Here is a 27396-nt window from a genome sequence, read left to right as displayed (position 1 = left end):
GTTTTTTACTTATTGGTACGAGTAAAAGTAATAGCTTTTATGTTTTGGTCTCACAGAAGGAGAAAAAAAAGGAATCAAAATAAGAAAAATGAATTGACAGATGCAGGAAAATGTAAATATGTTGTGTTCATCTGCAGATGTAGGTGTGCAGAGGTGAAGTTCAGGATAAATGTCTGTAATTTGGCTTCAGTGCTTCCGTTTATCCTTTATAAATGAGTTGTAACAGTGAATAAACTCCTGTGTTTGACCAACAGGCCGTTAAATTAACTCTGTGTGAATGTCAGCTCTATAATAGTGTGTTTTTTCCTCAGACCTTCTACATCACACATCTCCACTGCAGTTTTAACACCAACCCAAACTCCAGCCCCGACGTGACCGCGCAGGCGTGGCTCTGCTGCTCGTGGCCGCCACCCCTCCCCCCTCCGCCGTGAACTCCAAACCCGGCGGCGCGCGCCCGACAGCTAATTCATTGTAGAGATTGAAGACGGAGGAAGCGGCTCAGCTCCGGCAAAAGCGAAAAAAAACCCGCCCGCTACGCCCACAAACTGCAGGTAAACTACTTTTCTGGGAACACGTGGGTTGTTTTGAGTGTCGTTGTGAATGTGTAGACGGTTTAACAGCGGAAGGAGGTTATTTTTTAAAGTTATCCGGTGCTCCGAGAGGCCGGTGTTAGTGACCGCTACCGAAGCTAGCAGTCGGTTTAGCTGAAGTTAGCCGTTCCGGTGCCAGAAGACTGAACTAGCATCCGTTAGCTTAAATTAGCATTCCTTCCGCTGACTGAACTAAGCATCTGTATTAGCTTAAGGTTAGCCTTCCTCCGCCGACTGAAGCTAGCATCGGTTAAGTTACTTTAAGCCTTCCTCCGCTGACGGATGCTAGCATACGGTTGAGCGACATTGTCTGTCTTCCACCGACCCGAATACGAAGCCGCTTCCGCCCGCACTTGACACACAGTTACACCGGGAGAAACTGCGCTATTCTGTCCCGTGGCTCTCTCATCCCACTCCTCAGGTTCTGATAATGACTGGGCCGTTCTCGGGAAAACTTAACCAGAGCGTCTTAATCCCCCCGTGTACTGATCTAGACCGCGGCCGAACAATAAGCCCCTTTCCCGCTTGCTCTGCTGACCAGGCGGGTCCGCACTTCGGAAACAGTTGGTTCTTTAACCCGGGGCTTCGTCCCAGGTTATAGTGGCGGTATAAGTTGTGTCCCCCGGGGCCTGTCATGCTGGATGCGGGGCTTGGAGTGTACTGTGTGCGGGTGTTTGTTTGGACCGGGGGCCACCCACCCATTCTTCCACTGCGGACACACTGGCCAGCTGTTGCCTGTGTGATGACGCCATCTTTCTGGTGACCCACCCAGTCAGAGCTGCCTTAAAAACAATGTTTGACTTCACACCGAGGGTTCCACGGACACATCTACCAACGTCTAGTCGACCAGGCTCTATCTGTACAGACACCTCACACACCCACAGCTTCATTTCTCCCAGTCAGAGCAGGATTCTTATAGTTTAATGGGAACACTGGTCTACAAGTCAAATACTTCCAGAGTAAAAGTAGTGAAATTTTACCACATGAGAGTCACTGATAAAGAAAAACCCAGTCCTAAATGCTGGTTGGCTGAAGTTTCCCAGATTCAGTCTTCGGTCAAAATGTGAAATTTGAGAATTAATGAGAGAATGGGTTTAACTCCAAAGGAATATTAGTGTCAGAGCTACAGATCTACTTCTTAACACTTTTTACACATGACATACAGTCACTTTACAGGTTCTATTTAGTGAGCATTTATAAATCTATTTTATAAGTGGACATAAACCGACATATATGTGTAATAACACTTGAAACCATCAGCAAACCAGCACTTTTGTAATTTGTCTTCCAATTAATCTTATTAAAATTCATTACATTGAACACATCTGATCTCTGAAGCAGATCATTTCTGAAAATTGTAGGACCAGTGAAATTAAGCCAGATCTCAGTGTTAAAGTGATAATTCCTACTTTTCCATTATGACACTTCCATTGTACATGTTTAGGGTTTAGTTTCTGCATCTCCATCCTAACACACTTCCATATGTCTGTTTTCTGTTGTTTTACTTAATTTTGCAATTTTGATGTAACATTTTATCATTAATTGTTTGATTGTACCCCTAGATTATGTTATGATGAGAAGAACTTGGATTATGTTCAGGTATTGTCATTTGTAGGCGTGTAGGTGTTGTCTGGTAAAGGTCGTGTTGGATGTTTTTTGAAGGAAAAACCAACTTTTAAACTGGAAGGAAATCACAATTAGACATTTAGCAAAATAATGACAGCAGTGAGTGATATGGAAACATTTGTGATAATGTTTTTGACCATTTTGCCCACTATAATTAAAGTAGAAATCATATTTTTAAGATATTTGCAGGTTGGGTGTACTAACATGACTAAACTAACTTAAGGTTTTCGGTGCTTTCACTTTGTTTGCTGCAGACTTAAACTACAGATGGGACTTGTTGGTTCTCTTTGCTTTCCGTGTTGTTGTTTTTTTTTTTTTGTTGTTGTTTTTTTTGCTTACCTGTTCTAAAAATGTAGATTATCCTAATTCATTCTCAAAAGTGAACTATTTACCTGCACCTAGGGCTGATTGATGCACTCAAAAATATTAACATGGTGAATGTTTTTATCAGTTTATCTAGCTAATTATCATGATAAATGTGAAATAACTATTCATCAGGAAATGGAAAGTCACATTTTTGGTCCTGAACTCTGTTCAAAATGTCCTTATCAGATGCTAAAATCCAACTAGTGTCAGTCAGGTGTGTTTCCTGTAATAATTCTGTCATAGACATTCTATTTCTTAGCTGTTAAAATGTATTGACGTGAGCCCAAATAGACTGGACACCAAACGTATCTTCATGTGGACTCCATCTAACAGGCGTTTTGGTGTTAAATGTCCAAAAGTATACACTGCAGAGTGTTCTGGAAGGTAATTATGGCTGTGGACTGTGAGTTATTGGGCTTCCTCAGAAGGAGCTGATTGATTGACAGATGTATTTGGGTTGATTTGACAGTTATTATCACTATTGACATCTTCAGCAGCTCCTCCACGTTATGTTTACTGATTTTATTAATCTTGATGGGATTAAAAAAAGCTTTGAAGAAGGCTTGAATCCAGTAAAGACATGACAGCTCCGTCTGCGGTGGCTGAGCAGCATTTACAAAACCGTTAAAACCTAAAACCATATCCTGTCCTCCACACAACACAGGAAGTTAAATTTAATTCAACTGCTAATCTCATGATTGTAGGTTTACATCCAAATGCAGGTTAAATGGAGGCTGGACTCTGGTTTGTGGTCAGTTACAACACTTTTCTCACTGTTATCCATAATTATCGGCCTTTATTGTGCTTTTATTTTTCTAGAGGTTAGTGCTTAAATAGGTGGTTCAGTTTTTATAGCTTACATTTTTATCGTGTCTTTATTTTGGTTTTAACACATGGAATGACCAGTGGGTTTGAAAGTGTTAGTTTGGTCCAGTGTGGTGGGTCTTATAACCCGTCCATTTCCTCCATTTTTGACTAATTCAGCCTCTTCCTTCAATCTTTCCATCCTCATCTGTCCTCTGAGGTGTTTTCATTTTCACGGTCTGATACACTTTATCGTCTTTTTTGTGGTAAATCTGTTCACAAAACATTTATTAGTGCGAGGAAAATGGTTGTAAATCAAGACCCATACATGAATTTTAATATTGTATATCTTGTGTGAGATGCAGTTGGAGAAGATTTTACAATTTGCATACCTAAAGGATTGGAAATGTGTAAAACAGGGGTGTCAAACGCATTTAGATCAGGTTCCACATGTAGCCCAATAAGATCTCAGGTGGGCCGGACCAGTAAAATAACAGAATAAACTATAATAATAATCAAAATTTTTTCTCTTTAGTGTGAAAGTTAAATTACTTTATAAAATGTGAATAACCTGAACAACCATATACACCCTGAAAAAATGTAAGTCAATTTTACTATTAGTTATGTCGCAGCTTATTGTTACTACCACAAATTACAGATCAGTTTGATCTAAAAATGCCAGAAAACATTTGTATCAGGCATTATATTTTTAAATTGCTCTTAATTTTCTTGAGAATCCGGGTTTCTCAGATTTGTGCAGGTTTTTTCACGTTTATTGTGACAGGATAGTTTGCAAATGTAAAAATCTTCATAATATAATCTTTTTTCACATTAGACCATGGAAATATTTGGAGTTTTCTTTATTTATTGGTGAATATTTTACTTGAGATTACATAGAGTTATATGTGGCCTCTGACGTCCTTGGCTATTAATATTTTCAATGTCATTTTGCATTTCTGAAATTCATCTCGTGGGCCAGATTAGACCATTTTCAGGCTGGTTTTGGCCCACAGGCCATATGTTTGACTCCCCTGGTCTAAAACGTCCCCATGTCTGCCAAAGCGTGTCCACCTGCATGCGTTCACAAGGACATGTTTAGCATAATGTCTCTTTCGATGACTCCTGTGGGGTTGATAAGATGTTTCCTTTTTAGAACATAGGAACGATTCTAAGTTCCACCGCCCCCAGAAAAACATGTCAGGTGGCAGAGTAAAGGCAGCCGCCAACTTCCTGTCAAAAAGTGAAACATTGATCAGCCGGCGGTCGGTTTAACCATCATTAAAGCAGAGCGAGCGCCGCAGAATGAACAGTGTGTGGGGTGTTTCCTGGCGTCGACTCAGAACAGGCTTTAGACGAGGCTGTTGTCAGCGGAGGGTTTTTCTAAAGGACAAGATGGTGAATCATGAAGCTCACAGCCACCGTTTTTGATTATTAATAATACATTTACAGTTGTGTCGTGCGAGGAAACAAGCGGAACTGGTGTTTGGCTTTACACTTGGCTGATCAAATAAAATCCAGCTAAGTACTGTGAGTGGGTTTGACAGGCAGGCCTGACGTCCAGAACATGGCTGTTCTAGCTTTAACGTGGTGACAGTTAGTACACAGGTTATTACGCTTAAAAATCCTAAATCGGTAGATGCTGCTTGACAGACGAGTCTTGTGCAGAGAAAAGTGCGGTTCAGTTTGGATGCATATTCTGGGTTCAGACAAAGGACAGAGATTTCAAGCAAAAACCCTGATATTCACCGGGAGATATTCAGTTATTACTCCACCCATAAGACCCAGAGCTATTTCTATTGCAGTTCCCAAGTGATTTTTACTCTCTATTTAACCTTTCTGAAGAGATTTCTCACCATTATTATATAATATTATCCTCTGTATTTTGTGTTTTGTCAGTGAAAATCATGTATTTTCCTCTATGTAATTCCACGATCATGTAGATGTTCATAAAAAATCAGATCAAAGTTGATGGTGATTATATAGAAACAGAAAAAAAAACAAAGAAAAAGTGACTTTCAGCAAAGATATCCTTACTGAACATAAACCCAGTGTGTCCATCCACTGTCATTGATCCAACTCCAGGGGTTTTACTGGTGAATCAGTGTTGTAAAAGATGATGGTGCTTCCATGGTAACTACGGAGCCTCTGAACGTCCAAATGGGTCACATATGATGACCATGAAAAGATGAATAACCACATTTTATCTGAATTATTCAATGTATTGATAGGATTAATGGTTGACAAGTTATTAACCATTTCAGATCAGTAGATGATTTTGGTTGCCAGTAGCTGTTTGGGTCTTAATGGGTTAAAACATGACAAACTCTGCACCCCATCGCTCTTTCATATACTTCATCTGTCTCTTTACACTTACCCAGGGCTTTAAACATGTATTTCCATTGTTGGTTCATCTATTTATTAACTCTTTGGTTATTCAGTGTAATGTTGATCAGTGTTAAGCTGTAAAGATACTCATTTCACTGTCACAGAGGAGGACAGAAACAGGAAAATATTCATATATAAGAAGCTGTAATTACGGAATTAACACATTTAATTAAAGAATAACTGAAATTAGGCTTAGTCAGCTTTTAAGAACAGCTAATTAGCTACGTTCAGACAGCAGGTCTTAATGCACAATTTAGATTTTTTTTTTTGTGAAATCCTTTTTTTTGGAGTGTGTGGGTGTGTGCTCGTTCATATTCCACATTAAATGTGACTTATATCAGTTTTGAATATAAACTGAATGCAACCCTGAAGTGATCCACATGCGCAAAAGAGGTTCTGACGGAATACTTGACATTTGTCGCATTTCAATGACGTAAAGATCGGATAAATGCGATATGGCTATTGAGACTGATGTCACGTTGCAAAATACCAGATGCATATCGGATTTAGGACCTCATATGAAAGTGGTCTGGGTCAGATTAGTGCTATTCAAACTGTCTGTAACGGATCGGATCCAGGTCACATAGGGGCAGAAAAATCAGATTTAGGCCACATTTGCCTGCAGTCTGAACATAGCCTTAGTTCATCTCTGGTTAGACTTTTTACGTAGAAGTTTTTACAGCTGTAGAACTATTTGTTTTGTATGTGTCTTTAGTTTGTACAATATCGCACGTTTTGCTGGTGCCTGATAATAGTGTTTTGTTTTGTTTTTTTCTTTTGTTGTTAAATGCCAGCTTTTATGCACATTACGACCACCTTCTACAGATAATACATTTATGTATAACCAGAAGATGGTAACAGTTAGGGATAGTATGTTTCTATGATGACAGTTGCATAAACTATTTTATTTTATGAGTGATTCAGTGTTTTTCAGTCGTTGTGTTACAGGTTGGTAGTTCAGTGAAGTTCTTGTTTCACAGCTGGACAATTGGCTTGAAAGTGGACGATGTCAACTCACGGTGGACATTGGTGTAAATGTAGATGTTCGGTGTGTACATGTCTTCAGATAAATGAAAAAAAACAAGTGGAAACTAGGACTCAGAGTTAGTTAAATTATCTGAGGAGAGTGAAGCTGCCTTGTCAGGACTTCAGTTAATGTGTTTCTCAGATGGAGTGGAGTTGGTTCAAAGTGTGAATCAGACTTTTAATGAAGCTGCCTGTCATCTCCTGTTGTTTTCCTCTGCTGTTTATCAGAGTCCGTCCCTCTGTTACTGATGGGGTTATCCCGGTGTCTCTGCTTATCTGCCGTTTGTCTCTTTTCATTTCATCTTGGAGTGTCGTGCTGATGGACATTTAGGTGAAGGTGTGCACGTGGACTCTGGTTCTGGTTGTGAACGTCGATTATAATCAGTGGATGGAAGTCACATGACAAACTGGGAATTACAGCAGAGCAAGGCCTCTTTCAAACCTTCCACAGAGTTTCTACTTTACACACAACTTAGAGTTTGGTGATGTGTGATGGCATCCACAGGCTGTACCCAGTCTTTATATGGACAAAAGTACGTGGACATGTTGAATTCAGGTGTTTCTTTTCTGACACAGGTCTGGAATAGAAAACTATGACGGCATATTAGGGCCATATAAATAAATAAAAACACTTGTCACTATGAGAATAAAGTCGTAAATAGTGAGATAAAACCCGTACTTATAGGAGAATAAAGTCGAACACAAGAGTCATATTTTTACGAGAAGTAAGTCGTATATAAGAAAAATGTCGTCATATTACGAGAATAAAGTCATAATATTATGAGAATAACATCGTAATTAAAAACGGCAGGAAAAAATATCATAATTACGAGAATAAAGTCATACCCGCTCGTCACATAATGGAGAACTTAGAACATTTTGTGAGGTTCCGCTTTCATTTGTGGTTTACCGCACAAAGGCCAATACGGAGCCTATTAGCCCCGCCCACCATCACACATTAGCATTAGTCGAAGGACTTTGAAGACAGTTTGCACACGTTTGGGTTTGTTTCATCGTAAGAACCGAATGGATTTGGAGCAAATTGCCTCTTTTGTGGAGGAGGGACTGAGTGGAAGTGGTCGCTTGCAAGGCAAGTGGTGGTTGAATCATAACATTTTTCCCGCCTGTTTTTAAATTAAGACGTTATTCTTGCAAAATTATGGCTTTATTCTCGAAATATGACATTATTCTCGTATTACGACTTCATTCGCGTAAAATTATGACTTTTTGTATTCGACTTTATTCTCATAAAATTACAGGTTTCGTCTTGATATTTTATGACTTTATTCTCGTAGTGACAAGTGTTTTTATTTTCGTATGTGGCCCTAATACGCCGTCGTATACAACAATAATCACTAATGTCATAATATAATTTTATATTGGAATAAATATCATTGCATTGGTTAGTTTGGTTTAAATTATCTTTGTTTCCAAAATGACTCAGAGATGGTTTTTACTTAATTTCTCTTATCATTGATTTTGTTTTATCCATAACTGATTTAAATGTTCTACCTCCAAATTTCTGACATTTTCTTTCTTGCTCTGACTCTAAATAATAATTTTCTACCACAACTAATCATCTACTTTCTTTACGTAAATACCAGATTTCTTAATTTCTCTTCATATTTCATTCTTCAGTGGTTTGTTGTTTCTCCTGTCTTTTCTCTGCACTTGCTGCTTGTAATGTTGCTGCTGTTCACTGTGAAATTTCAAATCAATTTATACCTTATCTTCACATCTCACTGAGGAAGAAAAATCTCCCATTAAACATTAAGGAAATATTGATGTTTCTAAACTACATGGACATTAATATTGGGACACATCATGGCTACAGCTGTAAGATGTCCTGTTCAGGAGGATTAACATATTAAACATCAATATTTCTTAAAGTTAAATGAAAAGAAACACTTGAATTCAACGCGTCCACATACTTTTGTCCATATAGTGTATGCATGTTATATTTTTCGAGGAGGCTCTGTGTTGGCTGTTGACCAAGACGTCTGGCAGATACAGAATGACTAACATGTTCTCATCATCTCAGGATGATGATAATGTGTGTGGTTGGTGTTATTTCACAGCCTCTGTGCTGTTGAAACGTAGTTAAGAAGGAAAACCTTAAAGTCGTTACATTCCAGTGCATGAAACGGTACATTCACACCAGGCGGAAACTGTACTTTCACCACAGATTTTGTATTTTCCAACATATTAAATTAATTAATACAAACTTTTGCAATATAATTATGGTTTATGACTTTCAAATGCTAATAACAGTAGAGTGGTGTCGTCAGTGCTTATCTGTATTTATAAGTATTCTGTAAGTTTACTATATTTCAGACAGTAGTTATGCATGACATGAAATTAATTCAGTTAAGTTTTTTTTGGTACTGATACTGGTAGGCATAATGAAATCCTAAAATCCAGATTAGTGCTTCATCTGGAGACATTTCATACTCAATAAAGATTAAAACAGCAGCTCTGCTGAAACCTGGCTCCGTGTCAGTGATGTAAACTCAGAAACGCCCATTTCTTCCAAACTGCCCCTCTTCAGATCCATGTATTTTATTGAATTTCACTGCATAATTTCTTTAGTTCTACTACATAAATGTCATTGCCTGTTCTGTATCCAATGGTTCAATAAATCAGTCATTAAGGAATGTGACATGCTTTTTTCATGAAGTATAGATAAAATATTTAGCTTTTATTCTTATTGACCCTATTAAAGAGAAATTCAGGTTCTCAGGAAAATCGCCGCTTATCGAGTCATCGTTAATTGATCGATAAGCTCAACCGACTAATGATAAAAGGATTAATCGGTAATTTGCATCCCTAGTTCATATTGATGTTTTTCCAATGTCCATGTTCTGTCTACCATCCAGAGTTTATATGGTGTCATTTTCATTTACTAGGTGAAGTTTTGTGGGTTAAATTGGTTCTGACAATTATTCTGCCACTATCAGGTCCATGTAGCTCAAACTGAGTTCAGATCAGTTGTCTAACTATGCTGTCTCGCAGAGGACTGGGGGGATTTCAGGGATATGTTCTTGGCTGTCGCCCCCTACAGCGTAAGCCTCGTTTGTGTTGCTAAATGTGAGAAATATGAGTTTATGTAATATTTGGGAATGAAACTGAATGTTTAGTTAAATTAGCTCTTGCAAACAGAGTTTCTGTACATCTATTATAGAGATTTAAGAATGTTTTTGTGTAAATAAATGAGCAGACGGCAGATTTTTTTCCCCCCAGTAAACATAAATTTAGTATTATCACTGAGTCATGGAATTGTTTGCGATAGTTGAATTTTTGATACTCGTTAATCCATTTGAAGTTTGCAAATGTATCTTTTTGTTGTAAAAGTGAGTAAAATGCTTACGTTGTCAGTAGTGGGAGTCTCCTCAGAGAATCGAGCGTTTGATGGGCGTCGGTCTGACCAGTGTTCACATTTACCGTTGGACTTCCTCTGCTCTTTGAGAACTGGAGGTCATACAGTTCAGACACAACAACCCCCGAGGCTAATGGATGTTTCCTGTTGTGTTGCCCTGATAAATATCTTGTTTTGTCTAGAATATGTCCCACTATAGCAGGGATGTCAAACTCATTTTCTTTCAGGTTCCACACTCAGTCCAATTTCATTTACAGTGGGTTGAACCAGTAAAATAATAGCATAATACCCTGTAAGTAATGACAACTCCATAATTTTATGAAAATATTTACATTTGCAAACTATCCTTTGCCAAAAAAAAGTGAATAACCTGAAAAAACTGCAATTTCTTTAGAAAAATGAATGCAATTTACCAATATTATGCCTCAACTTATTTATCCATGTCCATTACAGATCAGATCTACAAAGCCATAAAATATATAGTAACAGACAGAATATTGCTTAAATTTCACCTAATTTTAAACATTTCAGGTTCATAATTGTTCAGGTTATTCACATTTTATTGTTAAAGGATAGTTTAATGTGAATATTTTCATAGTATAGCCTAATACTAGTTTTTCACATTAAACTAAGTAGAAAATGTGTACTTTCATTACTTATAAATTATGGTATTGTTTTACTTTAGATCACATTGTTCTGTATGTGGAACCTGAACTAAAATCACTTAAACATCTTTGACTGTTAATATTTTCAGTGCAATTTTGATATTTTATTAAATCATCTCGTGGGTCAGATTGGAACCATAGGTGGGCTGGTTTTGACCCATGGGCCGCATGTTTGACACCCCAGCACTACAGTGTTTTCTAGAGCCTTGTATCTATAATCTGATGGGGACTAGACTCCTGTTGTTGACCATAACCCAGTGTTTGTAATGAGCTGTTAATAGAGTCCTAAGTGGATTCTTTAGAAACGAGGACACGTTTTTATTCCCCCTTTTTAGCCGCTGGTCAGCGGTTTCAAACACTGACCATAAACCTACTTCAGCTCCACCCCCAGGCTACGACTGCCCCCGTTTTTGTCTTTCTTTTTCCTCAAACGCGGCGGGTGTAATCATTTTTGACACTGCTGTCCTACTTTGAATGTTCATCTACCATTTATAGGATTCTCAAAGCACCTCTCTGGGGCTCAGGGTCAGAAGCCAGTTTGAAACGATAAAAACGCTGAGAGGAAGTCAGTTTTATTAAACTGCAGGGAATAAATCACCTGAACCACCGGAGATACTTCAGTCTGTGTTTTAAACAAGTTCACGTTGAATAAATTGAGTTTAGGATGCAACAGTCGGTCAATTTTCAGATTTATTTGAGCAAAAAAAGAGCTCAAACATTTTACTTAAATTAAAAAAACAAAAACAAAACTGAAATCTCCACATTGTCCATGTTGCAGCTTCATAAAAAGAAGTTTTAATGCTTCTTTTTTTTTTTTTTAACCCTTTTATGACGGTAGTTGCTCTGGTGCTACAGTTTGCATTTTACGACATTCAAACAACCATAACTCCTGAATCATTTCTGCTATTCGCAAAAGTCAAACTGCATCAGAAAACGGCAAAAATTTTTGAACACGTAAAGTAGTTGAAGGTTTATTTCTGTAATCTGTTAAAATTTCATTATGAGCATTTTCAGTTGTTTATTTTATTATAAATATGATAGAAAATTCAATTCTGTTTATTTTTTTTTACTGTAACACACTGTTTTTAAGTTAAGTTCTTAGCAAAAAAGACATTTTGACAATTTTATTGCAAAAAAAACAGGAAGAAATCTAGTTTTGATGGCCTGTTATAATGGTGGGTGTTAATGGATTAGTATATTTCTGTACATAAACTGAATATTTCTGTTTTTATTGCATTTGTAAGAGGCACCTTCTGTGTAAATCATAACTTTTTTTTTTCAGTTTCCACCTAAAATGCCTCACTGATTAATTCTTTGAATAAATAATCAATTGCTAATGAAATAATCTCAGGGCTGATGGATTTTTCTCTCAACAATAAAGGAAATGTAGCAGATGTATATTTGCATTTAAAATGAAAGTCTTTCAGTTTAGAATAGACATCAAACACTAACGTCACTGAGATATTGACGTAAAATGGTGAATTAAGTTAACTTTCACTCTATCCATTGACATAATACAGTATTTTATTTAATAAGACGATACAGATGATAAAAGTGTTGAATATTAAAGTCAATAGTTGAAATCTTACTGTTTAAGTTGCATTTAATGTGCATGAACTTTAGAAGATTGGTCTAAAAATAAAGCGAGTAAATGTTTAGTAAAGCAGCTGAATGTTCTGTTAAATCTGTGATGCGATATGAACAGTATATGGTTAATAAGAGGAGCTGAATCAACCCACTGCTGTGTGGACAAAATATAAAGCAGACCTCAGGGGGAGGAAGGCGGAGCAGCTGAATCTAAATCCATCTTTGTGCTGCAGTAAACTCTACATATTCACCTCCACTGTAGGTGAGGTACACATGCACACTGCCCACTGAATCATAAAGGAACTCAACCCCAAACTGGGACCAGAGGGATTTCAAATAAGCAAAGAGACACAGATAATAGTGGAGAATGTGGGCACTGACCATCCATCCACACAGCAACACATCTCTGGAGGTGACAACCTAAAATATGACCAGCGATGCTTAAAGGGGCTGTTTTCAGGAGGTTCAAACGGCACACTAGTGTGAGCATGTGGTGAAAATGTTATCGTTTTAAACACATTTGTGTGAGTTTGAATGGTGACTGCAAGAAAACTGAAGCAAAAAATCTCACCTGATTTTCAGGTTTTTGAGCTTTTTCAAGTTTTTCCAGAGATAATTCTTTTCTGTTGGTGTCAAACAGTTTTGGAAGGAGAATCATTATCAGAATCATCTTTATTTGCCAAGTACATAAACACAGACAAGAAATTCTCAGCCGGTAGGTGCTGTCTCGGTTGTGAATGATAAATACAAGATATAATTTAGAATAAAATGCAAGAAAAGTAAAGGGAAAAAAAAACACTACACATGATAACTGCATCCACTTCTGTACAGTTTAGTGCATTTTTGTGCATTTGGCATATCAAAGACTAAGTAAATACACAGTTTAAAGCATGGGTGCCAAACATGTGGTCTGAGGGTCGAAATTGGCCTACCAAAGGTTCCAATCCAGGCCATGGGATGAATTTACAAAGTGCAAAAATTACACTGAAGATATGAACAGTCATGGATGTTGAACTGGTTTTAGTTCAGATTCCACATTCAGACCAATGTGATCTCAAGTAAAATAATATATAACTTATAAATGATAATGACTCCAAATTTTCTTCTTGGTTTAATGTCAAAATAATATCACATTACGCCTATAAATAATGACAACTACAAAATTTTCTTGCAAAAAGCATTAAATTATGAAAATATTTACATTCAAACTATCGTTTAACAAAAAATGTGAATAATCTGAACAAATATGAACAACCTGAAATCTTTAAAGAAAATTAAGAGCAATTTTAACAATATTCTGCCTGTTACTAAATGTTTTGTGCCTTTATAGATCTGACCTATAATGCATACACTACAAACAAAAAGTTACAAATTTTTTTTTTTTTTTTCTGGTCTGTTTTTGTCGCTTTTGCCATTTGTAAATAAAGCTATGTCTGGTCATTAAAAAAATGTTTCAATTCACACACAAAAAAAGTAAAAAGTGCTGTGCAAGAATCCCAAATGAAAAAAAATAGCCCAAAAATTAGAAATATCCTAAACTTTTTGTTTTTAGTGTATGTATAAATAAGCTGAGGCATAATATTGCACTTTTTTTTCTTTTCAAGAATTATTTTTTTTTTTTCTCTCCAGGTTATTAGCATCTTTTATTGTTTGGATTGTTTGTAAATGTAAATATTTTCAGAGTTTAATGGAGTTATTATTTTTCGGTTATTATTTTACTGGTCTAGCCTACTGGAGATCAAATTGTGCTGAATGTGAAACCTGAACTAAATGAGTTTGACGTCCATGGTTTAAACCATAATCCTGTTCTTAGTCCAACTATTGGTGTTATATCTGCCTTTAAAAACCCATCAGAAGTTGACCTCTAGCCTCCACCTGTGCTGAGTTATTACCCCAGAAAACGTAGTCCAGACCCGATGGACAAAGCAGAGATGCTCTTGGCCCCGCCTCCAGGTCACTATGGTGACAGGCGAGGACAGTGATGTGATTGACAGTGGATGCTGATCCCTCTGAGCTCATGGAGGAAACAGTGCAGAGCGATATGATTTATGGCGGTCTGTGTGTGAGGTCCTGTCGTCCTTGTACAGCCAGTAAATCCACAGTACGTCCTCTGTGCTGGTGCGAGCGTCAGGGTCTCTGCGGCAGCGCTGCCATGACAAATGAGGTGCGTTTGATGTGCACTTGTGTGAATAACGTATCTGTATTCCACACCCTCAAACTTTCTATGGGCTTTTCTGTGCAGTTCCTGTTCATGTATGAAAGGAAACGGCTGCTTTCTTGTGCCCTGAATTTTAATCAGTCTCCGTTGGAAATGGAAATGCAGTCTTTCTAATCTAAATATAGAGTGTTTACTCATTTGTTAGGGTTAGATTCTGAGAAGGAAGATGAAATTGTTCTAGATGTTGCTTTGAATGTGACTTCTATGAACATGGACAGATCAGGGCTGTGGTTAGACCCTGTCATCGTCACGTTCTAAACTCTTCACAAGTAAAGGATCCAATAACATGTATTTATTTATTAGTTTTGCAGAATACAACTAGTGGTTACGCCTACTGTGAAGAGTCTAATGCACCACAAATGTAATGTATTGGTTTTAATCAGACTCAGTTTTGTCATTCAATCAATGGTACATGATAGAACAAAGTAGTTACCCAGGTCTTTGTTTGTAGCATAAGAAAGATAAAGAATAAAATCTAACATAGAATATATAAATGGTAAGTAGGGTAGAATAAAACTACTGTAAAAAATTAAAAAGACAAAAAATAATGCATTAATTCTTAATATGTACAAAATTTCACAGTATGCAGCAACAGTAATAGTTTAAGGCTCCATTCAGACTGCAGGTAAATGTGGCCCAAATCCAATTTTTTTTGCTCATGTGTGACCTGTATCCAGTCTGTTAAAGACAGTTTGAACAGCACAAATCTGACCCAGGCTCCTTCCATATGAACAAACCAATAAGAAATACACAAAATAGTAAATAACATGGAGAAAATAAGCAAGAAAATGAACAAAAACTATAAAAAAAAATATCAAAAAGAATAACCAAAAAGAACAAAATATGCCACAAACTGAACAAAAATGAAGGAAAAATAAATAAATTGGCAACAAATTGAAGAAATCCTTGGGCCGGGGTCCACTGTGTCCGGCTCTGCACCTAATGCTGTAGCCGGGCTTCGCGTTCAGCTCCAGCCAATAACAGTTGAATTCCATAAGTCAGCCATCTTGCAAAGCCCTAATATAAACGCAAGTTGTCCGGAAATGTCATTTGAAAATGACAAATGAGCCGTACCGCAGTACATGCTCGTACCGAACCGTGAAGGGTGCATCGAACGGTATGACGTGTCCCGTTGCACCCCTAGTACAGACAGTGTTTTGCTCTGACACAAACGGTCCTTTGGACTCAAACCCATTCTACCATTAATTCTTACTTTTTCATGTTTAGACCATAGACGGTGTCTGTGAAACTACAGAAAACCAGCATTTGGACTGAATGTATATTTGTTAGTGACTCAAACAGGTAAAGTTTCACCACTTTGGAGGGTTATTTTATTCATAGACCAGTGTTCTTTAACCTTTACACCACTGCTCTGAACCAAATGAAACTTCACGTCACTGTTTCCCCCTAACTTCCCTTGTGTCATTGGGTAAGCTGGTCGTCTTCCACCCACACTGACTCATCTGTTGGCTGTTTTACTGACATCAGGTTATTCCTGGAACTTCTGCTGCGTTGTACTTCCTTTTAGCTCGGTGCATTGCGTTTTTATTTTGTCTGTAAGTCGTTGTGTAAAGGCTGGGCAGAAACCTCAGCTCCTCCACCCTCACACCACGTCACTGCACCGACCCACAATGAATGTGCACTATATGGACAAAAGTATGTGGACACGTTGACTTCAGGTGTTTCTTTTCTAACAGGGGTCTGGAATATAAAACAATAATGACTAATGTCAGAATATAGTTTTATATTGGGATAAATGCCATTACATTGGTTTGGGTTAAATCATTATCTTTGTTTCCAACATGCCTCAGAAATGGTTTTGACTTAATTTCTTGCAACATTGATTTTATTTTCTTCATGTCTGTGATTTTAAATGTTCTTCCGCTAAATTTCTAAAATATTTTTCACACTCTGACTAAATAATAATTTTCTACCACAACTAAGAGGAAATATTGATGTTTTTATCTCAAATCCTCATGAACAAGACATCTTACATCTGTAAACATATGTCCCAAAATTTTTGTCCATAAAGTTTAGAAACCTTAACATTTCCTTAATGTTTAATGGGAGACTTTTCTTCCTCAGTGAGATGTGAAGAAAGTAGATTTTGGAAACAAAGATAACAATTTAAACCAAACTAACCAATGCAATGATATTTATCCCATAATATAAAACTATAGTCTGACATTAGTCATTACTGTTTTGTATCCCAGACCCTTGTTAGAAAAGAAACGTGTCCACATACTTTTGTCCATATAGCGTACCTATAAAACAGTGGGTTTGAGTCCACCAGGTGCTCAGTCTTCTAATCAGATCCAATCAGGTTTTAAGGGACAATAATTAACATTTGGACGGTATAGTTTGCAGTAAAAACTGAAATGTCGTTATGAAAGTTTAGTTCAACTTCAGCTCAAAACTTCTGTGAAATGCCTTAAAGCGTGTGTTTAATTAAAAGAACATTTTTCAGCCATGTCATAAAATACAGTAAAACTTAAATTAGATTCCTAAGTTTTGATTGATGATCTTTTAAAGGAATTACAAAGAAAGTTAGATTAGAAAGTGCTGTTCCTGTCTGTCTGTTCAGAGTAATGTCCATGACTTCCAGGACGTCCTCCACCTTTTGTTCCTCCACTTCCAAATGGACACCTGTTCTTTACAGTCACCTGTGCTGTTATGAAATACACCCCACGGCCATTCATTTCATCTCCATTCTCATTTCAAGAAAAAGGCATTAATCATCAGTATGAAGAGTTGTACCTTAGCTCCATTAATCATGAGTCCAACTCCCTGAGGTTCAACCGCCGGTGCAGATGCAGAGCTGGTGTGCAGCTGTGGTTGAAGGAGTTGGACTGTGGGTTTCATCTGCACCTCCACCAGAACATCTCACACAGACCTGGTGACGATCAGGCAATGATTTAAAGAGGAGGCTGAGTGTTGTTTTTGTTTGTTTTGTTGTAACGGGTAAAATTGTCTGATTTGAACTCCATAAATGTGAATGTTTTCTGGTTTATTTCCTCCTATTTGACAGTAAATGTGTCTTCACCATTTTGACAGGTTTACACCAAACAATAATTCATTAACTGATAAATCTACAGTGAAAATATTCTTTAGTTGTAACCTTTATTCACACATAACTTTGGTCTTTTATTTTTTAAGTCAGCTCTTTGAAGGTCACACATATTAAACGGAAACTGTGGCTAAAGATGTCACCGTCCGACCTGAAATAAACACAACCACACTTTTCAAAAGAGGATGACTAAATGAAACCATCAGTAAATAATGCGGTATCATCTAAAATAGCACTGCTCTGAAAACCAACTTCCTGTTCGTTCAGTCATATTTGATGTGAGGCGTTCTTTCATCCAGAACTTTTCAGCTTCTTTTAATTTTCTTTCCTAATACTTGAAAAAATTAAAGCTAACTGTAAATAAGAGTAAAACTAAAGCTAACACTTAATGAAACTAAAGCTAACGCTATATAAAAATAAAACTAAACCTCTCCACATGCACTAAACCAAACCAAACGAATTCACAAACTAGACTAAGACTAAATTCTTTCATCCTGATTTTATAACAGATGACCAAACGTCCTCCTTTGCCTGGACGTGTCCTCTTTTCATGTCCGGGTGGTTTTGATAAACAGTGAAAATGTCTGGTTTTCATTGTTTTTCCACAGGAAAACTCTTTTAAATGTGTATGTATAGGCGCATTTTCAATGTCTGTCACTGTTCGTTTCATCGGAAAAGTTCCAGATCTCGCTGGAAGAAAAGACTGTGCTTTCCAGTGACATAGGGGATATTAGGGCAGTGAAAGACACTGATCCACACCAGCCTGTGGATGTGGGATGGATGGACCTGTCCACAAACACACTATAACAGGGGTGTCAAACATGTGGCCCACGGGCCAAAACCGGCCCACCAGAGGTTCCAATCTGACCCATGGTATGAATTTACAAAGTGCAAAAATTATACTGAAATTAAGTCAAAGGTGTCAAATTAGTTTTAGTTCAGGGGCCACATTGAGACCAATTATGATCTCAAGTAAAAAAAAAACAACAAAAAAACAGAATAACCTATGAATAATGACCCCAGATTTTCTTCTCAGTTTAATGTGAAAAAATAAAAATTATATTGTGCCCATAAATAATGCAGAAAACTCCAAAACGGTAAATTATGAAAATTTTTACTTTAACAAAATAACCAAACAAAAAAGATGTGAATAACCTGAACAAATTTGAACTGATAAAGGACACAGGTACATACACACAGCAGCTTTTATGATACTTCTACAGCTAGAAAAATAATTCTAAACAGCCTGGTTTCTCTGGGTTTATCTGCGCTTTGTAAAGAACAGGTCTACTACAGTACTTGCATAGCATGTGATCAAGTGTCTCTGTGCGGAGCCGAGTGTCCTCTTTTTTTTTTTTTTTTTGGAAATCAAAATATGGTTACCCTAACGTCATCTGAATGTCTTGTTCTTTCCCACGGTGCCTTGCTCATGACCTTTGACCTCCTCCTGCAGGGATGGCAGCCATCCGTAAGAAGCTGGTCATAGTTGGGGACGGAGCCTGTGGGAAGACCTGTCTGCTGATCGTCTTCAGTAAGGACCAGTTCCCTGAGGTCTATGTCCCCACCGTGTTTGAGAACTATGTCGCTGACATCGAGGTCGACGGCAAACAGGTAAGAAATGAAGGAATTCAACCCACAACACTTTGTTACATACACTATATAGACAAAAGTGTGTGGACACGTTGAATCCAGGTGTTTCTTTTCCAACAGGGGTCTGGGATCCAAAACAAAAATGGCTAATATCAGAATATAGTTTCATATTAGGGTAAATATCATTCCATTGGTTAGTTTGGTTTAAAGGGGTCATATTTTGCTTTTCTTTTTCTTAATGGAATTCTTCATTTTCCAACATTTCCCTGTGGTCTCCATAAACTGTAAATGCTCTGCTTGGGTCAGAATTCTTCATTAATTCAACTCCACAGGTCCATCTTCAACCCTATTTCTGAGTAATGACACCAGAAAAGTGGTTTGGGGCGCTGGCCCTTTAAATGCACAAATGTCTCATTCAACCAGCAACTGAGCATTTTACGTAATGGGCTCCAGGTTTGGGCATATTTTCAGTCTGGACTACAACGGCTGCTGCTGACAAACAATTATGTTGAACTCGGAGAAATGTTCGTCTTAAGTCTGGACCTGATATGTGCAAATGTGGAGACGGAACTAGTTATAGACGTAAAAAATTAAGAAGGAATTCAAACAGCTTGTAGAAATCCACTGGATTTTTGCCCAAATTAATTTAAAGATAGTTTTGCAGCAGCTGGAGGGTTCAAATTCAAACTATATGAACTATCAGGGTCCAAATACATAAATAAATGAACCACAGACTAAGAGAAGTGAGTTTAGACAAATATGAGCCCTTTTAAATTGTTATCTTGTTCGAAAAGAAACACCTGAATCCAACATGTCCACATACTTTTGTCCATATAGTGTATGAGTGAACGAACAGGAACTCCTGGAACATTTGCGCCCGTTCTCAGACGACTGACTCATACTGTTTCTGTTTGTAACCGTCACAACGCCTCCATGAGCCTCTGGGCCTCAGGACCAGTTCCGGAGCTCATATTTTTTCCTGGTGCTTCATCAGGCTCAGCTCTTTAGTTCTACCTTCAGGGGTTTTTAATTTGGTGTTGATAAAAGTGTGCAGCTCCATTTTCACATCTTCCCTCACCCTGCAGCGTGTCTCCAACCACAGATGGCTCATGTAGATGAAGTTTACATAAAAACACCGAACTGAGTACTGGTTTAATTTAATAATCACTTCACTAACATCCACACAGACGTTAACCAGATAGTTTAACATTCAGTCAGATTAATTTTCTCACCTCACAGTAGAATTAGAACCATTATGGGTGGAAACAGAAACCTTACAGCAGATGTCTCAAACATGTGGCCTGGGGGTCAAAACCGGTCCCCCAAAACGTCCAATCTGGCCCGCGAAGTACAAAAATTACACTGAAGATATGAACAATCAAGGTTGTCCAACTCATTTTAGTTCAGGTTCCACATACAGACAAGTATGATCTAAAGTGAAGTAATAACATAACCTATAAATAGTGACAGCTCTATTTTTCTCGGTTCAACTGGACTATTTTTGCTTTTTGAAGCAAAACTAGTCCAGTTGAACCGAGAAGAACAATGACCTGAACAAATGAGAAACTGAATGTGAAATTGTTCTTATTTTACTTCCAAACTCCAAATTTTTACCGATATCCTGCCTGTTATCACATGTTTGTGTAACACTGTGTCTAATGCACATGTATAAATGATAAAGTGAGGCATAATATTGTGAAAACTGCACTTATTTTACCTACAAATTTCAGTTTTTTCAAATTATTCAGATGTTTTTTGTTAAAGGATGGTTTGTAAATGTAAATATTTTCATAATTTAATGTTTTTTATTGCACTAAAACAAAGAGAAAAACTTGTCATTATTACACAAAAGCCATTTTGTTAAAAGTCATGGTCTTATTTGATAAATAAATAATCAAGCTCATTGAATTGCACTGCATATTTTTTTTTTTGCCAGAATGAAATAATTGAATCAGAATGTGCTTAATCGCTCTGTATTGTGATTTGGGTGTGAATCATATTGTATCGTGAGACGCCACACATGTACCTTTAACATATATCAGATCAGAGATGTGTATCGTATTGGCCTTACAACTAAGATTCCCCACCCCAGTATGTAGCATCAACAAACAGCACTTCTAAAGACACCAAAAATAATATTAATGTCTAATTATGAATGTTGTAAATGTTTTTTGTTTTTTGTTTTTTTTTGGGGGGGGGGGGACTCTAAAAATCTCAGCAGAACTAATCTCATTTTTGCCGTTTAGTAAACATTAATATAGTAATAGAACATGCTGACCTGATAAGAGCTGATGAAATGATGCTCATCTGTGTCATCCAGGTTCTTTCCTCTGTGGTGTCTCAGTTTAATGAAGTTGTTGTCTGGATTATGTCTGGAATCCAAACATACTTAAGGTCTAAACTTCCTGTTGAGCTCCATCAGATCTGCATCTCCACGTCCTGACCTCATTCTGGGTTAATTGGATTCTGGGACGTGGAGTCTTTATCAGCTGCTTGGTTTCTAACCCTCCACGTTGCCGAGGACGACCAGGGCCTCTTCTGGTGTCGTCACACTTTCCTGAACCACTTGATCTAGTTTCTTTTCCTCTTTTAGCTCAGCAGCCTGTTCAGTGTTTTCAGGGGCCACATGGGACAAAAATATCTGGGTCGACGTATTTAACGAGAATTATCGATCTGAATTTTAGGCTTTAAAATGTGTTATATGATGTAAAAACTGGATTATGATGGGATGCAGAGAATAGATGCTGGTACATGTTCAGATTGTTGGAAGTGTTGCATCATCGGTTGTTTTGGACTAGGGAGTGTTTTTAAGTCCACGTATATATTTTTTTTTTTTTTCCTATTTATTTTTTTGGGAGTAACCACTATTAGGGGTGTAAGAAAATATCGGTTCCGGGATATTTCATTTCACAGTACTGTATCGATATTTTGGGTGTGTTTATTCAAATCCAGACATGGTGAGGGTTCAGTTTAGTTTTTTGGTTTTCCTTTTTGTTTATATTTTACTTACTATTTAACATTGTTTTGTTGGTTATTTTAAGCATCTTATAAGCCCTTTGTACTGTCTGAAAGAGGCAGATGTTAGCTCGTTTGTTGGCATTGCACAAAAATACTGTTCTGACATTGGATGATTCAGGGACGGTCCACTATGGATTCTTTACACAACTAATAGAATAAGAACATTTGAGCAGGATCTGAAACTGTAATGTCTGTAAAATATAATTTAAACTTTTAACTCTCAAAGGAAAGTTTTGTGATGTAGCATTAGGTTCTGTTCTGATCAAATAAAAATGTTTAGTATTTGTGCATATTTCTAGTATAATTCAATTTGTCCAGGAAATAATCTTTAAAAAACAAAACAAACAAAAAATATGACCGTGTTAACAGTATTGCAATATATCGTGATATATTGTACAGTGATTTGTATCATATTGCTAGATTCTTTCCAATACACACCCTTAACCAGTATGATAATATCCAATCACTAATCCACAAAATAGTCAATAATTATTTCAATGAGTCATACTTATTCATTTATATCGTCCTATATGTGTTAAAATAAGACACATTCTGACACTTTAATTACAGATAAAACTCTGTGTCCTGTCATAATGGTCGTCCTTCTAGAGTTAATGTGGGTCTTGACCTTGACTAACTGGTGTCCTCCTGTGTCTCCTCCTCCTTGTTGGTTTCCTCCCATCATCCTCTCTGTTGGTGGTGGTTCCAGGTGGAGCTGGCCCTGTGGGACACTGCCGGGCAGGAGGACTACGACCGCCTCCGACCGCTGTCCTATCCAGACACCGACGTCATCCTCATGTGTTTCTCCATAGACAGCCCCGACAGTTTGGGTGAGTCTGAACACACACACACACACACACACACACACACACACACACACACACACACAAGAACAAACCCCATGTTCATTTGTCTTTGTGTTCATCAGATGCTCATGTGTTCATCCTGTTGTGACTCAGTGTTCCTTCAGTTCCTCAGATGAAGGGTTTGTCTCTAAAACCACCAGTCATGGCCTCCTCTCTCTCTCTCTCTCTCTCTCTCTCTCTCTCTCTCTCTCTCTCTCTCTCTCTCTCTCTCCTCTCTCTCTCTCTCTCTCTCTCTCTCTCTTTCTTCTCTCCATCTCTCTCTAACTCTCTCTGACTCTCTCCCTCTCTAACGCTCTCTTTCTTTCTCTCTGACTCTCTTTAACTCTCTCTGACTCTCTTCCTCTCTCTCTCTCTAACTCTTTCTTTCTCTCGCTCTCTAACTCTCTTTTTCTCTCTCTGACTCTCTCTCTAATGCTCTCTCTGAATCTTTCTTTCTCTCTCTCTGACTCTCTAACTGTTTCCCTCTGACTCTTTCTCTCTCTGACTCTAACTCTCTCTCTGACTCTCTGTCTCTCTCTCTCTGTCTTTCTCTCTCTCTCTGACTCTCTCTAATGCTCTTTCTGAATCTGTCTTTCTCACTCTCTGACTCTAACTGTTTCTCTCTGACTCTTTCTCTCTCTGACTCTAACTCTCTCTCTGACTCTCTGTCTCTCTCTCTCTGTCTTTCTCTCTCTCTCTGACTCTCTCTAATGCTCTTTCTGAATCTGTCTTTCTCACTCTCTGACTCTAACTGTTTCTCTCTGACTCTTACTCTCTCTCTGACTCTCTGTCTCTCTCTCTCTCTCTCTGACTCTCTCTCCCTCTCTCTCTCTGTCTCTCTCTCTTTTATATAATGATTATGGAAATGGCTTTACATAAAACAAGATAAAACTGCAGATAATTAAAATGTCAGACATGAATTAAACCCAATACATCAGAGGAAAATGTCAGTTCCAGTTGTAATAAAACAAAAGATTATTGTAGCGACGCTCCAGTTTCACATGAACACTCCTCTGCCCCACGGTTTGCATTTAAAGCATCTTTTTTTGCTGACAAAGTAAGACGTTTTTAACACTTTTACGATGCTTCTGCAGATACAGAAGCTTTTCTCTGAGCCTCATTATCTTTGCAGTGGCTCATTTTAATGTTTAATTACTGAATAAATGTTCTTCTCATTTATCTGAGCTGAAGTTGAGCTCTGTCATGGAGCTCCTGTTGTCATTTTGGGTGGTTTTGCAAAAGTAACAACAATAAGTAGCACCGCCGCTTTCTCTGGGTTTATGGGAAATTTATCAGTAAATTTTAGTCATTTCAAGGTAAAATATGTTTATATAAATGAATCGAACCATGACAAGAAGTACATAACTTGTAAATTTGGCGACTTTCTCAAAACTGTTGTGTTTTGTTTCAGTTCTGAAAAATGTACATAAAAGAACAGGTGAAGAGGCTTTATTTTACCCTGTGATTAATTTATATGTTCAAAGAGCAAATTTAAGACCAAACCCTGCCTTAAAATATCACAATGTATATATTAACCTTGTGGAAAATAATGAAACTATTTACTTTTTTTGCCTTTTTTGCTGTAATTGTATTTTTTTTTTTAGATGATTTGTTCAGTCATTGGGTCTCATTACATGTCATGGGACCATGTTTTAACAGTTAAATATTGATGAGGATAATAATTGTATGAGGTTGAATTATTCTGATTATGCTGAACTTGTCGTTGACAGAAAACATTCCAGAAAAATGGACTCCGGAGGTGAAACACTTCTGTCCCAACGTTCCCATCATCCTCGTAGGAAACAAGAAAGACCTGCGTAACGACGAACACACGCGCAGGGAACTCGCCAAGATGAAGCAGGTACGACAGGTTCTGTTTAGAACCTGGGTTTGATGACACTTTATCTGGTGGTTCAGAATAATTCGAGGTAGTGAAGGAGGTTTTTGACCTGTTGAGTTCAGATACTGGGTTTGAGTCCGTTAACAGCTTCTAGAAAACATCAAGATTGGTTATGACTTGATTCTGGTAAAGTTTGAAAAGTACTTTGATGTCGTAATTGAGTCTTTTTTTTTTTTTTTCTCCTGACCCAACTGTTTGTTTTTTGTTTGTTTTGAAAATTCAAAAATTTTTGAAAAACACTCATCAATTTCTGCAAAAGCATTTACAGGATGATTTTCCTGTATTTTTACATATTAGTAACATTTGTGTGACAGAACTATGAGGGTGTGGCTTATGGTCCAGGTGGTACCTCAAAAGGAAAATGAATAAATACATGAGAGATGAAAATGCATCCACGTAAAATAAATAAATAAATAAATAAGAATTATAGTTACAAATTGTACTGGTTTTACATACTTAGTATGTTTAGTCCAAATCTTGTTAAAAAAAAAAAAAAGTTCTTTTTGCATTGATGGAAAAGGACAACTTTTCTATAATTATGACCTTTTCATAATGTAATTTAACTTTTTTCTGTGTTATTATTTTACTGGTTCGGCCCATTTTAGATCCTATTGGTCTGAATGTGAAACCTGACATAAAATGAGTTTGACCCCTGACCTCTGACATTCACTAAACGTCTGCTTTTCACTAATCTTCAATCTAAACTGGGCTTTTTAGTGTAAATCAAACCATTTTCCACCAGTGGATCCATTTGATCTGAAATAGAACCGTTGTGTGACCCGGTCCAGTTCAAACCTGACTGTCCCGTTTCCTCCTGGTCCAATAGGAGCCCGTGAAGCCAGAGGAGGGTCGGGATATGGCCAATCGGATCGTAGCGTTCGGCTACATGGAGTGTTCCGCCAAGACCAAGGACGGCGTGCGGGAGGTGTTCGAGATGGCCACCAGGGCGGCGCTGCAGGCCCGCCGCGGAAAGAAGAACAGTAAATGCGCGCTGCTGTAAAAACACCGTCATATTTGGACTGTTTTTACCCGGGTCAGGGCTGCAGGTCCGGGGTCAGGGGGTCAGGGAGGGGTCAGGGGGGGTCAGGGGTCAGGGAGGGGGAGGGGAGGAAAAGAGTGCAGTAAACGACCACCGCTGTAAAATGGCTGTTTGTGGACTGAATTTACCCTGGGACTGGATGGAGGGGGAGGGGCAGGGGGCGGAGCCAAGAGGAGACCCACAGCGGCGGCACAGAGGGACGAGGGTAAACGGATGCCGCCGGAAACCAACACCATTGGACTAAAACCCAGGGGTGTGACCCGCGTGGGACGACGGACAGGTGACGGGACTGGACGAACGCCGCCTAGAAAACTGAAAACCACCAACCGGGGGGCGGGGCTTCAGTGGGGTTATTTACATAACGCCGGGTTGAGACGATGACTGAATGGAATCTGTGTTCGAAATAAGGTTTTATCAACAGAAGAGACATGAGTTTAACGGAGAAAAGTTGAAATGGGACAGTTTGGAAGTGGATTAATGACGTAAAAGCAAACAGATTCAAACCGTCGAAGAAAACAGGTCGATTCTTTAACCATTAAAGACCCAGAACGACTGTTTGTGGCGACTTCCAAAGGAATTTCTCTACATTTTACCATTCCCTCATATTTATCATTATTATATTTAGAGTAGATAAATAATACAAAAAAATAAATATGCTGCTCCGGACATTGTTACGGTAACTGTCAATAAAATAATGCTTTGCAGAACTGAAAATAATGACATCTTTAGTATTTTTCAGTAAAAATCCTGTATTTTCCTTTTATATGTATTTAATTTACTGACCACGTAGGTGTTAATCAAAGTTCAGTGTCAATTCAAAGGTTATTAATAATGGATCAAAACAGAGAAAATGGAAGAAAACAGCAAAAAAAAAAACCACCATTAATTCCATTAATCCATTGGATGAATGTGAAAAACACAAATCTGATACTGAAATGTTAAACTGCATTTTTGCCTGAATTTTTTCCATGTATTTATAGGATTAATGGAGGAAAAGTTATTAATTGCGTTAGATAAGTAGATGCTGATGGTTCTTTAAAGGTTAAAACACTGTAATTATTCCTATAAATGATACAAAAGTCAAGTTTTCTTCATTTTCTTCTGTTTTTGATGTAATAACCCTCAACTTTAATCTGAGCTTTAATGAACATCTACATGATCAGTGAATTAAATATAGAAAAATACACGATTTATACTGAAAAAACACCAAATTCAGAGGATAATATTAAAATAAATGGTAATAAATCACTTAAAGGTTAAATAGAGAGAAAAAAAGTCATTTGTGAACTGACGC

General features: G+C 37.7%; 1 protein-coding gene across 1 annotated transcript; it reads left to right on the top strand.

Moving 5' to 3' along the window:
* The first annotated feature begins 436 nt into the window (after positions 1-436).
* On the top strand, positions 437-27045 carry rhoab (ras homolog gene family, member Ab). The gene is made up of 5 exons (XM_030138903.1): positions 437-551; positions 19164-19321; positions 23028-23148; positions 24894-25024; positions 25890-27045. Exons 2-5 carry the CDS (start codon positions 19166-19168, stop codon positions 26061-26063), a joined length of 582 nt encoding a protein of 193 aa, XP_029994763.1. The 5' UTR covers positions 437-551; positions 19164-19165; the 3' UTR covers positions 26064-27045.
* The last annotated feature ends 351 nt before the right edge of the window (positions 27046-27396 follow it).

The sequence above is a fragment of the Sphaeramia orbicularis genome, chromosome 7, assembly GCF_902148855.1.
Source record: "Sphaeramia orbicularis chromosome 7, fSphaOr1.1, whole genome shotgun sequence".
Taxonomy (NCBI): domain Eukaryota; kingdom Metazoa; phylum Chordata; class Actinopteri; order Kurtiformes; family Apogonidae; genus Sphaeramia; species Sphaeramia orbicularis.
Note: the sequence above shows the minus strand (reverse complement) of the source record. Positions and strands in the feature narration are given on the sequence as shown.

Excerpts from the sequence above, each read along its gene's own strand:
- rhoab (XM_030138903.1), top strand. The coding sequence starts at position 19,166 with ATGGCAGCCATCCGTAAGAAGCTGGTCATAGTTGGGGACGGAGCCTGT. Across the intron at positions 19,322-23,027 it reads TCGAGGTCGACGGCAAACAG|GTGGAGCTGGCCCTGTGGGA; the intron begins GTAAGAAATGAA and ends TGGTGGTTCCAG. Across the intron at positions 25,025-25,889 it reads AACTCGCCAAGATGAAGCAG|GAGCCCGTGAAGCCAGAGGA; the intron begins GTACGACAGGTT and ends CTGGTCCAATAG.